A 16,588-nucleotide genomic window follows, 5' to 3' on the forward strand; every position below is an offset into this window, starting at 1 on the left:
TTTCAGGATTGTTAATGTATACCCCTAGGAGAAACAACTTTACTAATTAGAGTATATTGTGTGTTGTTTATGTATAGCTCCTTTTGTGTTCAGTCTTACAGTTTCTAGTCAAAATGTTGTTTTCAGAGTTACATAGGTCAGCGCCTCCCTCTCCCCGACCTGACTTATATTTTAACAGGATCACTGTGGCTATTGTTAGAACAGACTTTTGTAAGGATTTGGGTAGAAGCAGGGAGACTAGCCTCAGGTAGGAGGCTATTGTGGGTGAGCAATAACAGTGCTTTAGACCAGGGTTGTAGCAGTAGAGGTGGTATAAATCTCGATATATTTTAAAGGTAGAGCCAATGAGATTTCCTGATGGATTTATTTTATTTATTTATTTTTTAAAATACACATTTCTTCATTTATTTATTTATTTATTTATATTTTTGGCTGCATTGGGTCTTTGTTGCTGCACGCAGGCTTTCTCTAGTTGCCGCGAGCAGGGGCTACTCTTCGTTGTGGTGGGCGGGCTTCTCATTCTGGTGGCTTCTCTTGCTGTGGAGCACGGGCTCTAGGCATGTGGGCTTCAGTAATTGTGGCATGCGGGCTCAGTAGTTGTGGCTTGCAGGCTCTAGAGCGCAGTCTCAGTAGTTGTGGCACACGGGCTTAGTTGCTCCACAGCATGTGGGATCTTCCCTGACCAGGGCTCAAACCCGTGTCCCCTGCGTTGGCAGGCGGATTGTTAACCACTGTGCCACTAGAGAAGTCCCTCCTGATGGATTTAGAGGTAGGGTGAGAACAAAGAGTCAAGGATGACTCCAGAGTTTTTCCAGAACAAGTGGAAGGATGAAATATCATTATCTGAGATGGGGAAGGCTATGGGTAGGTCAAAGTTTAAAAGTAAGAGGCTGAGGGGAGGGGAGGATGGGGAGTTACTGGTTAATGGGTCTGGAGGTTCAGTTTGGGATGATGAAAAAGTTCTGGAGGTGGATGGTAGTGACGGTTAGAGGACATTGTGAACATATTTAATGCCACTGATCTGTGTGAACTCTTAAAAATTGTAATTTTTATGTTATGTATATTTTACTACAATAAAAAAAAAAGAGTAAGAGGAACATATCAGGAGTTCAGTTGTATTTTTTTTTTTTTTTTTTTTTTGGCCATGCCGTGTGGCTTGCAGAATCTTAGTTCCCTGAACCTGGGACCCCGGCAGCGGCAGCGTGGAGTCCTAACCACTGGACGGCCAGGGAATTTCCCAGGAGTTCAGTTTTTGACATGTTGAGTTTGAGGTGTCTATTAGACATACAATTGGAGATGTCAGGTTGGCAGTTAGATATGAGCCTGGAGCTGGGGAGAGAGACCTGGCTGGACATATACATTTGGGAATTGTTGGCATATAGGTATTTAAAGCCTAAGACTAGATGAGATCACCACATGTGTGAGTGGGATGAAGAAGAGAAGAGGATCAAGGACTGAGCTTGATCAGGAATGATATACTAGAGAGTGAAAAAAATTGGTGTTGGAGAGGGGGGCACAGTTTCTTTGGTCGTATCTTTGAATTTGAGAGAGGAGATGTGATCTAGTCCACAATGGAAGGATTGACTTTAGATAAAAGTATAAAGTTCATTTGTGGAAGAGGGAGGAGGGCAGAGTTTGTGGGTACAGATGCTGGTGGGGGTAGATATGGAAGTGGGAGTCTGTGGAAGTTCTATTCTGATTGCAGAATCAGAATTCTCCAATTATAAAGGGGCAGGAAGCAAGGATATCAATTGAGAGTGAGGATGGTAGCAGATGTTGGGGATTTGGAGGTGTTCAATAAATATTTATAAAATGAACAAATTAACCTGTCATAGTGCTTAATCCTCACGACAACCACATTTTCTAGTTTCTGTATTTGATGCTTTGATATCTGGGGCCTTGCTGATCCTGGAGGGCCTGCCCCTCCCATAACTAGCCAGTTCCTAGCGATAGTAAAAGACTTGACTGTGAGTATGTTCTTCATATATATACAAACCAACCAGTCCAGAGACCGTATCCCCAGTCACCAACTTTCTTAGGCTCTTAAACTCTGGGCTACTGTTCCTCTGTCCTAATCACTGCAGGGCAGACAACTAGGGACAGCCCTGAAACCCAGAGCTCACTGAAATGATTTACCTAGCCAATCCTAAACCTGCTTATCCTGCCTTGTCTATTCCTTCCTGCAGAAACCAAACTAAGGCTCTTGCCCACTTCCCTCTACCCTTTGTCTTTTGACTGACTCTGGTGCTTCCCTCTTCATGGTGTGCTGTGTCTCTTACTTTTAGGGATCTCTGAGAATAAAATACTTCTTCCAGGACAGTTGTTTCTATGTCTGTATGTATAATACCTGATTAAAACAAATAGTGGGTACCCCTAAAGCACCAATGTATATTAATGTACTTCAGAAACCTTGAAGTTGTATAAAGCCATAAACTGTTACTATTAAGGCATTTAGTTCAGTTTTACAGTGAAAAATGAAGTTCTGATTCTGACAATCTTTTGTGTTTCCCAAACCAGCTTTCCCAGCAATAAAGGTGTTTTTTTGATTCCTGTCTCTTGGAGGAATGTCTTAGTTGGTTCCAAACTTGGAGGGGTGAAGCATTAACCTTCTCAGAACCCAAACACAGCCACGCTTGATTTTTTTTTTTTTTTTTTTAGTTTTTCTAGTGTGTCATGTTTTCCCTTTTCTCTGGGTCTTTGCAGATTCCACTCTTTCTACCCAGAACACTCCCTTCTGTGCTCTTTGTCTGATTTACTCATTATTCAGCTTTCGCTGGGACTTCCCTCCTATCCTTACTGAGACTAAGTTAGGACACTTTCTTTTATGCTCCTTTAACTCTATACTTTCCCTATCATAACTTGTGTCATGTTGTAATTTAAATGGTTCAATCAACAAATTCATGGTTTAACTGTCTTCCCTGTAAGACTTCCTATTAGGGCAGGGAACATGTCTGACCTGTGTTTCGCCTAGTACACTGTTGGCTTTAAGTAATTATTTGTTGTTTGGATGAATGAACTGTAGTGAGGGTAGCTCATTTTATCATTATAATTTTTTTCTATGATAAATTCTGGGACTTTAGTTGTGTTGATACTGCTTTGCTACTTAATTTCTATTTGACCTTATATTTTTTCTTCTCCACACCACAAGTTCTCCTTGGAATAAAAATATTTGGCCAGGACTGTATAAATTCTTGAAGATGTCTATTTGAAAGTAATCCCCCAGGACTTGCCTGGTAGTCCAGTGGGTAAGACACCACGCTCCCAATGCAGGGGGCCCAGGTTCGATCCCTGGTCGGGGAACTAGTTCCTGCATGCATGTGGCAACTAAGAGTCCTCATGCTGCAACTAAGAAGTCCGCATGCTGCAACTAAGAAGTCTGCATGCCACAACTAAAGATCCCACATGCTGCAACTAAAGATCCCGCCTGCCACGATGAAGATCCCACGTGCTGCAACTAAGACTTGGCACAGCCAAAAAATAAATAAATACTAAAAAAAGTAATCCACCTTCCTTCCCACAAATTAGACATTGTATCATAAAATATAGATATTTTTTGTTTTTAAATAACAGAGTACTGTAGACAACCTTTGAAATCCCAGATCTCCCTTAGAGAAAAAAAAATGCTAAGATATATTAAGGGGCTTTTGTTTATGCTTTTATTTTGGGATGGGTCTCATTACCTCGCATTTGTGAAGGGCTCAACTTCCTTTCTTTGTGCTGTAATTGGCTTGGCAGAGGTCCTGGTAAATCTTTATCCCTAAGAAAAGAGATACTTATTGAAACCAGCAAATATTAGTTCCCTTCATCAGTTTCTGCTGACTGGAGTGACTGTAAACATCAAAATATATCCAGAGTCACACCACCTAAGGGCCCTGTTACTGTCAATTGCCAATAGCTACAGGATGGACAGTGATGTTGGCCACTGAGGTCCACCTCTCCCCTATACTTGCCCATCAACCTTATCCCCTTAAAAAATCTGATTTCTCCTATTTTACAAAAGAGGAAACTGAGGCTCAGAGGGATTAAATAACTTGTCCTGAGTCACACAGCTAATAACTGGAAGCCCTGGGATTCAAATCCAGGTTTATTTGTTGCCAAAGTTGAAGAATATAAGCCTCACACTATTCCTATTGTTAGAAATATAAGTTGTTTCAAACTTTTAACTAGTTTAAATAATCTTATGGTGAATATACTTACAATGAAATTTTGTATTCACATTTATTTTACAACTTTGCTAAATTGTATTTTTACCAGAATATGAGAGAGCGAGAGCAGTAGATCGATCTCTTTCTTTCTCCCTCTCTCTCTCTCTCTGTCTCGATGTCTCTATATCAACCATATCTATCTATCTCTCATCAAGAGAGAAAAGTTCTGGAAAGTTTGGAACCCTAGGTGACCTTTTATTTCCTCAGGAAAATAAAATCTGGAAAAAGAGGAAAATATTAATACTTTGGGGATATTTTGTATATATCTGCAGCAATTTATTAGTTTAGGAACATAAAAATGTATTATGCAAAACTGGGTTTACTTATAATATGGTAATTTAATAGTAAATTTATAATAATCATAATTTTATGGATTAATTTTATTTAAAATACATTTAATTTTGATACTAGTAGAACTAAAAGTTTTAAGAAATATGTCATCTCTTAGTTTTTGTGCTTTTACAAGAAGCAATTAAAAAAGTAAAACTATAAGAAATACTAAACATGGTAGTTAAATAAAAAAATTATAGTTTATGAATTTAGTATCCTCTACAGTGTCTACTAGATTCAGCCTATTTTTAAAGAGGACCTGGTAAAATAGGAGGTGAAATGCACCATTCTCAATTTTTCTGACACGGAATTTGATCTAATTAGTCTTATTTTTCTCAGCTTTTACTATCATTGATATCTTCTAGTGTTTGCTTTTCATTACCAACTTGATGCCTTTACTCAGATTGGTTATTTTATATTTGTTGTATTTCTAAATATAAACAGATTTCTTTTGCATGATATAAAAGATGCAGTGGGGCTTCCCTGGTGGCGCAGTGGTTGAGAGTCCACCTGCCGATGCAGGGGACACGGGTTCGTGCCCTGGTCCGGGAAGATCCCACATGCCGTGGAGCGGCTGGGCCTGTAAGCCATGGCCGCTGAGCCTGCGCGTACGGGGCCTGTGCTCCGCAACGGGAGAGGCCACAACAGTGAGAGGCCCGCGTATCACACACACACACACAAAAGATGTAGTGGATGGAGAAATATGAAGTTCTCAAGAAGAAAGTAGAAGCCCAGGCAATGCAAGTTCTTTATTAGCTACGTTTAAAAAACCATACTCTTGGCAGAATTTCAAATCTTATCTTGGATCAAACATGGGAAATAGATTTTTTATTTTACAGTGTTTCAAAGGTTCAAAGAACTTTAGATTTGGAATGGACCCAGTCTAGCCTCTCATCTCATGTAGGAATTCCCTCTACATGTGGTATTATCTAGTCTTTGCTTGACTACTTTCAGTGACAAGGAAGTCACTACTTCAAAAGACAGTTCGTGATGAAGGGTAAGGGAACAATGAGATCAAGGAATTTGGCTGCTACAAGGTTGTGTTACCCACATCCTGATAAAAAAGTCTGTAATATATTCCTGTAGAATGGCATAGTCAAGGACACTAGGAAAAATATTCTCAAAGTGGCAAAGAAAATGGATAATTGTGAGGGAGGAAAGAGGCTTTTCTTTTTATGATCTGATAAAATTTGCATCAGGCTTTCATTTTCAGTCACTAGTGGCTACTGTTTATTGGAATTTGTAGTTACCAGGTTGAGAAAAAGCTATTGTTAATGTCACAGGCAAACCTCCCTTCCCAATTTTAGCTCAAGGTTAGTCATAGCTAATTTATCAGATTTCATTTTACTGGCCATTTTTGAGCTACATACTCTTTTTCTATATTCTGACACTTAGGGGTTTATGATCCTCTGAGTTTTTTCTCCTTTAAACTGGCACTTGAAATGTCTTAATGTGTAACTGACAACTCCTCTAGCCTTCTGACAACCTTCTTCTTCTGGGGTATTCTGTCCCCTCACACAAAAATAGCCTCTCATTTGGGAGAATAGAAAGAACTCTTTGTTTCTCTAATCAAAAAGTATATATACATATCTTTCTTTTCATAAAAAAATCTTTATCTTCAATTCAGATGTTTTGTTTTATAATTAACTTTATCACAGAATAGATATTTGAAGAACATTCTAACTTGTTTCATTATAGCCTTTATGAGTATTTAATATATTCATCACCTTAATAATTCTTTATCTTAATATATTGATCACATTAATAAATTCATTACTTACCTCTTGCCATGGAAGTTGGGTATTTTTGTTGAAGGATTCAGTTTAAGTTTTGCTTTAATATCAGAAACTGCCATGTGGCCAGTAACTCTGTCTGGAATTCAGAAGATACAGTTAAGGATCAAATCACAGATTAATTTGTTTATATTCTTTTACAACTTTCCCAGTTGGAGACCTGGAGTTTGAAGTCCAGGGCCTCATGGAATGGAAATATGTGCAAATGCAAGTTAGAGGCATGTGCAAAGTTGGAAGGCCAAGTGGACGGGTCCCTTTACTATCCCAAGATCTCTAAGCGAAACTTCTTGCCATTGCTCCTCCTGCAAATAGTATCATTCTGATCCTATATAAAAATAAATGGTAGAGCATTCTGCAAATATGTAGAAAAAGTTATTTAAAGACAAAATTTATTTTTAAAATGTGCTTTTCATCTCATAATTGACAGAGAATAAAATGTTATAGGATTTGCAAAATATTTACCTAATTGTTTATATCTTGGATAGCTGCTGGGTAGTAAGTAGATTTTCCCAGGGTTTCCTTCTGGGAGGTCCACCCCTGCCCTATCAGTTCTTATGAACCCACTGGTCTTTTTAAAAAATAAGAATGGGGTGGGATATAATGCTGTTTTGCTACCTTAGATCTCCCTGAATGGACTATTAACCACAAAGGACTCCCTAGTCCTTCCTTTCTACTTCTGCATAGTTTAAGAATCAGAACCTATGGACCAGAAGCTGGGTTGGTAGGGCTTCTCCCTTTTATTGTTGGTCTTATCTAATTATCTTTTTTAACATCAATTTATTTATTTATATTTATTTATTTTTGGCTGCATTGGGGTCGCAGGCTTTCTCTAGTTGCGGTGAGCAGGGGCTACTCTTTGTTGAGGTGAATGGGCTTCTCATTGCGGTGGCTTCTCTTGCTGCAGAGCACGGGCTCTAAGCACATGGGCTTAAGCAGTTGTGGCACATGGGCTCAGTAGTTGTGGCTCGCGGGCTCTAGAGCGCAGGCTCAGTAGTTGTGGCACACAGGCTTAGTTGCTCTGCAGCATGTGGGATCTTCCCGGCCCAGGGCTCGAACCCATGTCTCCTGCACTGGCAGGCAAGTTCTTAACCACTGCGCCACCAGGGAAGTCCTCTAATTATCTTTTTAATATATAGAGTGTATTAGGTAGTTCACTGACAAGAAAACTGGGTTGCTGACTTAGGAACAGCAGACAATCACACACTATTAAACCATGAAGAAAAAGTCTCTGAATGTTTGGTTAGAGTTCAGTCAATTTTCCTAAGTCTTTACCTCAGACTCTGGAAAACTGTTGCTTCTAAACAACTCAATTACATGTGCTCAAAATCTGGAAACCTATCACAGAGCTCGGAACTCCGGAGAGGCTTGACAATGTAGGCAGTTGAAAGGTGCTGTGAAATCATCCTCATGGCTTAAAATAATCATTACTTTAAAAAAACTACCTTCAATCTCTCACTGAGATGATAGATTAAAAAAAAAAGGTCTCCTTGTAGATTCCTACAAAATCTGGATATTTACCTACTTCTGGGTGGTGCTACTTTACAACTTCTGGGCTTCAGTCAGATCAAGAATCCATAAAGGGTTTGTTCCATCACACAACTGTGACCTCATTCACTTCTCAGGCTCAGGTCCAGGTAAGAATGACCCACAAGCTCCTTCCAGCTTTAGAGCAACTGTGATTTCAATGTGGTTCATTCGGCACCCTCAGGGTATGTGTGGGTATGAGTTACAGAATCAGAATATTTTGACACTGATTGGATTTTGGGGAAGGGGAGGTTTTTAAAAAAATTCTGTATTAATATATTTTCATGTTAAACATCGGTGAATTGAAAGTTGTTGAAGTAAAAAATTTTACCCAGTTCCCTTGGTTGAATGCTGATTGGGAACCATTTCATTGTTTACATCCAGAAAGAGGGAAAAATCAAACTCTCACAGGTTTTAGTCTATAGTGTTATCGAAAAGAGTGATTTTAAAAGAGCAATTAAGGAAAGTATTATGATTGTTTTAATCAGAAATTTTCAAGATCTGACAGGTCTCACGGTATTTAAATCATCTAAGCACAGAAGTTAGGAGTGTCTCTAGTCTTCATGATGGCTAAGCACAGATACCTCTGGCAGCAAAGGCTTAGCTTGAGCCCCCCAAGTTGTTTCAGGCTTCACTTGTTAGCTGCAATTCTAGAGATTTTCTATTCCTGCTCTGGGGGATTTATTTATTATGTGCATAATTTGACTTTTCCTTAGTCTGTCCAAACTTGTTATATTACCTTTCATTCTGGCTAGGGATACAGGGGAAAGAAAGAGAAGGTTTAATTTACAAATTACACAAATATTTAATTAGGGCCTACTATGTTAGGGGCTACCAAGACTTAAAATGAAGTTAATGACCACCATTCTACGTTCTGTTTCTATGAATCTGACTACTATAGGAACCTCATATAAGTAGAATCATACAGTATTTGTGACTTGCATATTTCACCTAGCATAGTATCCTCAAGGTTCATCCATGTTGTATCATGTATCAGAATTTCCTTCCTTTTTAAGGATGAATAATATTGCATTATATGTACCACATTTTAAGATAAAGCACTTATTTATCTGTTGATGGACACTTGGGTTGCTTCCACCTTTTGACTATCATAAATAATGTTCCTGTGACACATTGGTGTACAAATATCTCTTCAAGACCCTGCTTTCAATCTTTTGAATATACATCAGAAGTGGAATTGCTGGATCACATGGTAATTCTATTTTTAATGTTTTGAAGAAACATTGTTTTCCATAGTGGCCACCATTTTACATTCCAACCAACAGTGCATAAGAGTTCTAATTTCTCCACATCCTTACCAATACTTGTTGTTTTCTGTTTGACAGTAGCCACCCTGATGGGTATGAGGTGATATATCATTGTGGTTTTGATTTGCGTTTTCCTAATGATTAGTGATTGTGAGTGTCTTTTTATAAGCTTGTTGGTTATTATATATCTACTGTAGAAACATGTCTATTCAAGTCTATTGCCCAAGTCAAGTCTTTTTATCACTTGTTGTTGTTGTTATTGAGTTATGGGAATTCTTTATATATTCTGGATACTAATCCCTTATTAGACATGTGATTTGCAAATGTTTTCTTTCTGTAAGTTGCCTTTTCACTCTGTTGATTGTGTTTTGTTGCCTATGCTTTTGGTGTCATTTCCAAGAAATCATTGCCAAACCCAATGTCATGAAGCTTTTCTCCTATGTTTTCTTCTAATAGTTTTAGGTTTTGTGTGTAGGGAGAAGTAGAATTTTAACACGTAGCATGTAGCTCCTAGGGAACAGTAGTCTAGAGTGAAAGAAGAGCAAAAGCATGTAGAGTAATCATGGGAGCTTAGGAGACAAGGAACTGTTCAAGACTGCATGAAGTGAGATAATGGGAGCAAAAATGATTAGGTATTTGGGCTAGGGTTGGTTATTAGAACAGAGATTGCAAATTTGATCCCCATACAAGTTTTATTTGGCTTAAATAACATTAAAATTTTTTTTGAATTTCATAAATGAAAACATGGGTAATTTAAAAGTTATCAGTTTATGACTTCTGAAAAGCCCAAAGATCAGAGAACACATGGCCCCCATTCCTATTTAGCAATAATTGGCAGGAGCAGAAAAACTGTCACCCTTTTAACTGGAACCCAAGGTTTCCTGATTGCCACAGTCTCCCTCATTTTTTCTAGTCTCTTATACCCAGCATGTCACTCATTTAACATGTTTTATTTTAATACACTTATTTATTTATTTATTTATTGGCTGTGTTGGGTCTTTGTTGCTGCACGCGGGCTCTCTCTAGTTGCAGTGAGCGGGGGCTACTCTTTGTTGTGGTGCATGGGCTTCTCGTTGTCGTGGCTTCTCTTGTTGCAGAGCATGGGCTCTAGGTGCGCAGGCTTCAGTAGTTGTGGCATGTGGGCTCAGTAGTTGTGGCTTGCGGGCTCTAGAGCTCAGGCTCAGTAGTTGTGGCGCATGGGCTTAGCTGCTCGGCGGCATGTGGGATCTTCCCCGGCCAGGGCTCAAACCCGTGTCCCCTGCATTGGCAGGCAGATTCTCAACCACTGCACCACCAGGGAAGCCCTTAACATGGTTTTTGTGTATACATATACATCTTGATTGTTAAGCTAAGGGAGTCTAGACTTTAGCATTAGCATTGGGGAATTCTGAAGATATTTAAGTAGGGATGTTGCATAAATATAGCTGTTTTCTATAGAAATTAATTCAACCATATCAATCTAAGAATCGCCTAGGCTCATATTCCCTTCTGATTTTACGAAGAATAAAAAGGAAGTGACTATTAGATGAGGGAGAACATCTAGTATTAGGCTTCTTCCTATGCAGTACTGTTCACCAAAGGAGAAAGGGGTTTTATGGGAAAAGGTTATGTCTCAATGTGATTTATAATTTGTGGCCTCTGAAAACCTAACATTTCAGGGTAATGCCTAATTCATCCTGTATAGTTAAAGATATAAGAGCCTGGGCTTCCCTGGTGGCGCAGTGGTTGAGAATCTGCCTGCCAATGCAGGGGACACGGGTTCGAGCCCTGGTGTGGGAAGATCCCACATGCCGCAGAGCAACTAAGCCCGTGAGCCACAACTACTGAGCCTGCGCTCCGCAACAGAAGAGGCCGCGACAGTGAGAGGCCTGCGCACCGCGATGAAGAGTGGCCCCCGCTCACCGCAACTGGAGAAAGCCCTCGCACAGAAACGAAGACCCAACACAGCTAAAAATAAATAAATTAATTAATTAATTAAAAAAAAGATATATGAGCCTTAAGGAGAAGAGAATCTCACCAGTTACTTCAGTTACCAGAGCAATGGGAACTGGATTTTTCAGGGGGGAAAAAAGTAGCTACCTCCCTCTTAGAGATGCTGCCCCTGTAGGCGAATCAGGCTTTACAGGCAGATGCCCTTCACTTCTCTCCCTGGCTCTTTTGCTTTCACTAAGTGTGTAAGTACCTTGAGGTGAGAAGCTTAATATTCTATTTTCCCAACATTGGCTCTGTCCATTGAACATAGGTAGTCAATGAATGACTAGGGAAAGGCAAGATGTTCCTTCCTTTTGGGGCAGAGATTTTTGTGCTTCACCACTTCTCCCTCCTCTTAGGCTTTTCTCAAACTCCATCACCCACTTCAAGTCTGGTAACCTGGGTAGGCAAAATTCTCTGGGTTGGCCTAATCCTGATGAGCCCCACTTCCTCTCTTGCTCCCTCCTGACTAGTCTAGATTAATAATGGAGATATTTGCAGAAATTAGAAGGCTTACTCCTGGGACTTCCCTGGTGGTCCAGTGGGTAAGACTCCATGCTCCCAATGCAGGGGGCCTGAGTTCGATCCCTGGTCGGGGAATGAGACCCTGCATGCATGCTGCAACTAAGAGTCTGCATGCCACAACAAAGAGTCCACATGCTGCAACTAAGAAGTCCGCATGCCACAACGAAGATCCCATGTGCTGCAATAAGACCTGGTGCAGTCAAAAATAAATAAATAAATAATAAATAAATAAATTTGAAAAAGAAGGCTTACTCCTCTTTACACAATACCATTTAAGTTATTATGCATGCAAACCAACTAGTTATAATTTTTAAATTTAGTGTACACCAACAGGGATGGTTTTTGGAGCAGCAACTATGTAAATGTACAGCAAAAACCCCTTATTCCCATACCACCCAACCAAGTCAGGGAAAGCAAGGATGTGAGAGGGCTTACAAAATCACATATAGAGGCAATAAGAGGAAAAGGTAGAGAAATATGTGGCAATCACTTGCTCATCCTCATTGGTTTTTTCTTGAGAGTCAATCCAGAACGTCAGAAAATTTTCCTAGCATCAACTTAATAGCAAGTTATAATAATAGATTGCTTAACTCATGTTCTGCAGATCACTAACTACTCAGATTTTTAATATCTCCTCTTTATATAATATTTGAATCCATATGGATTTCATTTAGTTTCTTCACTAGTTCAACAAATATAATAGCATTTAGCCAGTCTCTTATTCATTCATCTGTTCATCTCAGGAAATGATAATTGCATCTTTCCAGGCCTATGCTCCATCCTCTGTTGAAGCCAAAATGCTTGGAATATGCTTCAATCCTCTTCTTTTGTGTTCTACATCTAATCCAATTCATCCATTTCATAAGTACATTTTTAGTGCCTATTATGTTCTCGGCCCTGGGATATCTATCAGGAAGTACTGTTGATTCCATCTTCAAAATATATATGTAACTCAACCACTCTCACCACCTCCACCTCTACTTCCTGCTCTGGGTTACTGCAAAGACCTCCTAACTGGTCTCCCTGCTTCTGCTCTTGCTGTATTCACCCCTGCCAAGTCTCTTCTACACAGGAACCAGGACAGTCCTTTAAAAACTTAGGTCAGATCATGTCCTATCTCTGTTCAAATCCTCATTTTCCTGTGTTACTCAGGAAAAAAACCCAATCTTTACAATAGCCTTGAGGGTTTATATGATCAGCTACTCCCCACACCTGCACCACCCCCTTCCCCCAAAAGGAACATCTCATTGCACAATCCTGGAATTGTACAGTGCATAGCTTATGTAGCTCGATGTGGTGGTCCCGTCCCCTACCTCTATGACCTTATGTCTTCCTACATTGCCCTCGCTCACTCTGTTCAGCCACAGTGGCCTCTGTACTCTTTCTCAAATATTATGAGCATGCTCTTGTATAAGGGCTTTTGCACTTGCTCTTCCCTCTGCGTGGAGTGCTCTTGCTCCAGATTTCTGCTCCCTGGTCTCCTTAGCTTTTTGCTTAAATGCCCTTTATCAGTGAGTCTTTTCTTGATTAACTTCCTCCACCTACAGTATCCCCTATACCCATTTTCTTTGCTTTATTTTCTCTGTAATCTCTGTCATACTATTATTTGTTTATTGTGTATATCTCTTCACTAGAAAGTAAGCTCTATGAGAGTAGTGAGCTTTGTCCCAAGCATGTACAGTAATACTTGGCACACAGTAGACTATGATTGTTAAGTGAATGGATACACGCATCCCTTCATTGCTTCAGCAGACACCTACTAACCGCAGGTACAGAGAATAAAAAGACTTACAAGATGGCATGTCTGTGTAGGGGATTAAGAGGTACAAACTACTATGTATAAAATAAATAAGGATACATTATACAGCACACGGAATATAGCCAATACTTTATAATAACTATAAATGGAGTATAATCTATAAAAAATTTGAATCACTGTGCTGTGCACTTGAAACTAATATAATATTGTAAATCAACTATACCTTGGGGCTTCCCTGGTGGCGCAGTGGTTGAGAGTCCGCCTGCCGATGCAGGGGACACGGGTTGGTGCCCTGGTCCGGGAAGATCCCACATGCCGCGGAGCGGCTGGGCCCGTGAGCCATGGCCGCTGGGCCTGCGCGTCTGGAGCCTGTGCTCTGCAACGGGAGAGGCCACAACAGTGAGAGGCCCGCATACCGCAAAAAAAAAAAAAAAAAAAAAAAAAGTGGGAGATGATCAGGTCAAGAGGAATGGATTTGGAAGGGTGAAAAGAACCTCTTCAACTGAAGAGAGGAGAAGGACATAGTATATCTTCCTGAATAAGAAGAAATGATTAACTGGAGAAAACAGAAAATGGAGATGTTTGCAATGAATAGGTTCAAATTTATCAAAATCATGATTTGAGAACATAATGGTTGTGTTTTATTTCCTACTTTCTGTTGGGTTTAGCAGAGAAAGTCAAGTATGTATTCCCTTCTTCATCCCTTAGTATAGTTCCTGGACATATTCAGTGATCAATAAATATTTGTTGTTTGAATAAATCAATATACAATCTTTTCTTTCAAGGCCAGAGCTGTACAGAAGCTTTCTAGAAACATCATTATAGTAAGAATTGATAATCCCCAAATGCTCCTAGATCATCTTTTTTGTATCAGAACAACAAAGAGGGTAATAGAAGTAAAAAGACGAGTCTAATCTAAAGTAGTTATATAACAGAAGAGCCAGCAGATAAGTCATGTAACTAGACTCAATAAGCAATAATAAAAATCTCAATAAGCAAACAAATCAATCAATCAATCCCTAACTCCTTCTGCTTTCCCTGTGTGTCTCTCCCTAATACTCATTTTTATTTGTTAATTTTAATTACTCTAATATTTTTCCTTCTTATTTTGGGGATGGAATCATGCCCTCAGGCACATAATATATTGGTTGTACTTGTGACTTAAGAAATGAAAGGCCAGGCACAATCTTAATATATCATTTCTTCATATTTTAGGTCTTAGATAGGCAAAGTGTGGACCTTGGACCAGCAGCATTGCCACCATCTGGAAGCTTGTTAGAAATGCAGAATTTCTTAGGCTCTACTCCAGACCTGAATCATAATCTGCATTTTAACAAGATGCCCAGGTGATTTATACACACATTCAAGTTTGAGAAGCATTGTTCTAGGTGACACAAGAAAGATAAGGATCATTTCTGAGAGGCTTATATACAAGATAACAAAGGTAACTTCTAGGAAGACAACAGAATTTAACAAAAAACTCACCATTGAATGTCAAATGAGGCATTAGTTTCATTTCTTCTTCTGTGAGCTCAACCCCCTCATTTGCTAGGAAGTTGTCTAAGTCCTGGATATCAATCACCTCTCCGTAGAAAAGGTGAGAAATAAATTGCAGAAATATTATATAACTGTCTACAAAGGATGAAAACACTATTTGTGCTTATATATAACATTACCCATGTATACCCAGAATTAACAGGAGGATCAGAAAAAAATTCTCTGTTTCAAATTCTGGTTCAGAAAATCAGAAAGTGGCTACAAAAAAAATAATTCACTGGTGGGTTATTGCAACCCATAGCAAATTAAGCTACATATAGGTATTTGGCTTTATTTTTTTCTCTTCCTCCTACCCCACTGGAAAATTCAGTTTTTTCTATAGACCAGTTTTTGAAATTTTATTTTTATTTATTTTTTTAAAAATGTTTGCCTAGTTTGCTTCTCTGAGCACTATGCATTCCAAGAATTTCATTCATCTCAACACAGTCAGAAGTAATTTTTCCTCATTCATTGTAAAATATAACAACATTTAAGATTATTATAAAGTGGGAAAAATATAATTCCACCACCCTATCACAAAAACCATTTTTAGGTTTTCATATACCAGCTTTCCATTATGAAAGCTGTACTTTCATAATGCAGAAATCTAATATACATACAATTTTGTATTCTGCTTTTCCAGCCTAATATAATTACTTCATAAACTTGCTTCCAAGTTGCTACATAATTTTTACAGTTAACATTTCAACAGATGATATCCCATAAGCCTGACTTACCATGATTTACGTGGTATTCCCATACTGTTAGATATTTAGACTGTTTCAAATTTCCCTGAAGGTCTTTAGGAAGAGATTTTTTTCTTTTATTCAATTAAATTATTTCCAGAGGATAAATTTCTAGGATTGGGGTTAATGGGGAAAATGAATAGTTCTGTGGCTCCTGAGATCTGTAACTATGTTGAAGAATTCTTTTGGGGAAAATGTCAGAGAATATTATGGGTATTGATATATAAGTACAGATTAATTACTGTTTACCCAATTTCAGTAGCATCCACAAAACTGGAACATATATGAAAGAATTTAAACATTTATAAGGGGATATATTTTTCTCCACCAATTGCAGAATATTAAGACGCTATTTATAACATCTTTTCATCATAGCTCGCAACTCACCCTTGATATAACAGAGAGCATCCATCAAATCATTCAGACCAACTGTATTATCACCTGTAAGGAAAGGGGAATAAACCTCAGAATCAGATAAGCAAATATTACTGAGACTCACAAAATTTAGGACGCATAAAGTTCTGAAATTATGAAGACCGTAAGAATTCACTAATTTTTTTCTAATTTTTCTTAGAATTTTATGATCTTATCCTTAGAGATAACAGTATTATCTTAGAAACAAAGCTTTCTATCTGTAATGAATCATTCCTGTATCTTCCTTTTTTCTTTCCTTTTATAGACTACTAGAATAAGATTAAATTAAGAAGTGATTGGTTACAGGTAAGTGTAGGGAGACAGGAAAAATAAACCTGACCCTGAGTATTTTTATTTAGTAATTAATCAACAAATACTTAGGAGTACCTTCTATGTGCCTGGCACTTTGCTAGGCTTTGGGGATACAAAAGTAAACATGCTGGCAGTGTTCTTGCTATTAAGGAGTGTACAGTCTGGTAGAGGGAAACAGACAACGAGCATGTAAACAAATGAGCAA

The 16,588-nt window shown here is 38.7% G+C and overlaps 1 protein-coding gene across 5 annotated transcripts in view; it reads right to left on the bottom strand.

Annotated features, from left to right (window-relative positions):
* EFCAB3 (EF-hand calcium binding domain 3) overlaps positions 1 to 16,588 on the bottom strand; it is an 84,393-nt gene that overhangs the window by 22,698 nt on the left and 45,107 nt on the right. For 4 of the 5 annotated variants that reach the window (XM_070044527.1, XM_060291041.1, XM_070044526.1 and 1 more), the window contains 6 exons: positions 16,045 to 16,098; positions 14,861 to 14,959; positions 13,599 to 13,751; positions 11,609 to 11,806; positions 6,317 to 6,407; positions 3,681 to 3,757 (listed from right to left, as the gene is read on the bottom strand). In XM_070044527.1, the coding sequence (XP_069900628.1) occupies positions 3,681 to 3,757; positions 6,317 to 6,407; positions 11,609 to 11,806; positions 13,599 to 13,751; positions 14,861 to 14,959; positions 16,045 to 16,098 (672 nt within the window). The remainder of the gene's footprint in view (positions 1 to 3,680; positions 3,758 to 6,316; positions 6,408 to 11,608; positions 11,807 to 13,598; positions 13,752 to 14,860; positions 14,960 to 16,044; positions 16,099 to 16,588) is intronic. The other variant, XM_070044528.1, reaches the window with a different exon arrangement.

This window comes from Globicephala melas, chromosome 20 (assembly GCF_963455315.2).
Source record: "Globicephala melas chromosome 20, mGloMel1.2, whole genome shotgun sequence".
NCBI classification, from domain to species: domain Eukaryota; kingdom Metazoa; phylum Chordata; class Mammalia; order Artiodactyla; family Delphinidae; genus Globicephala; species Globicephala melas.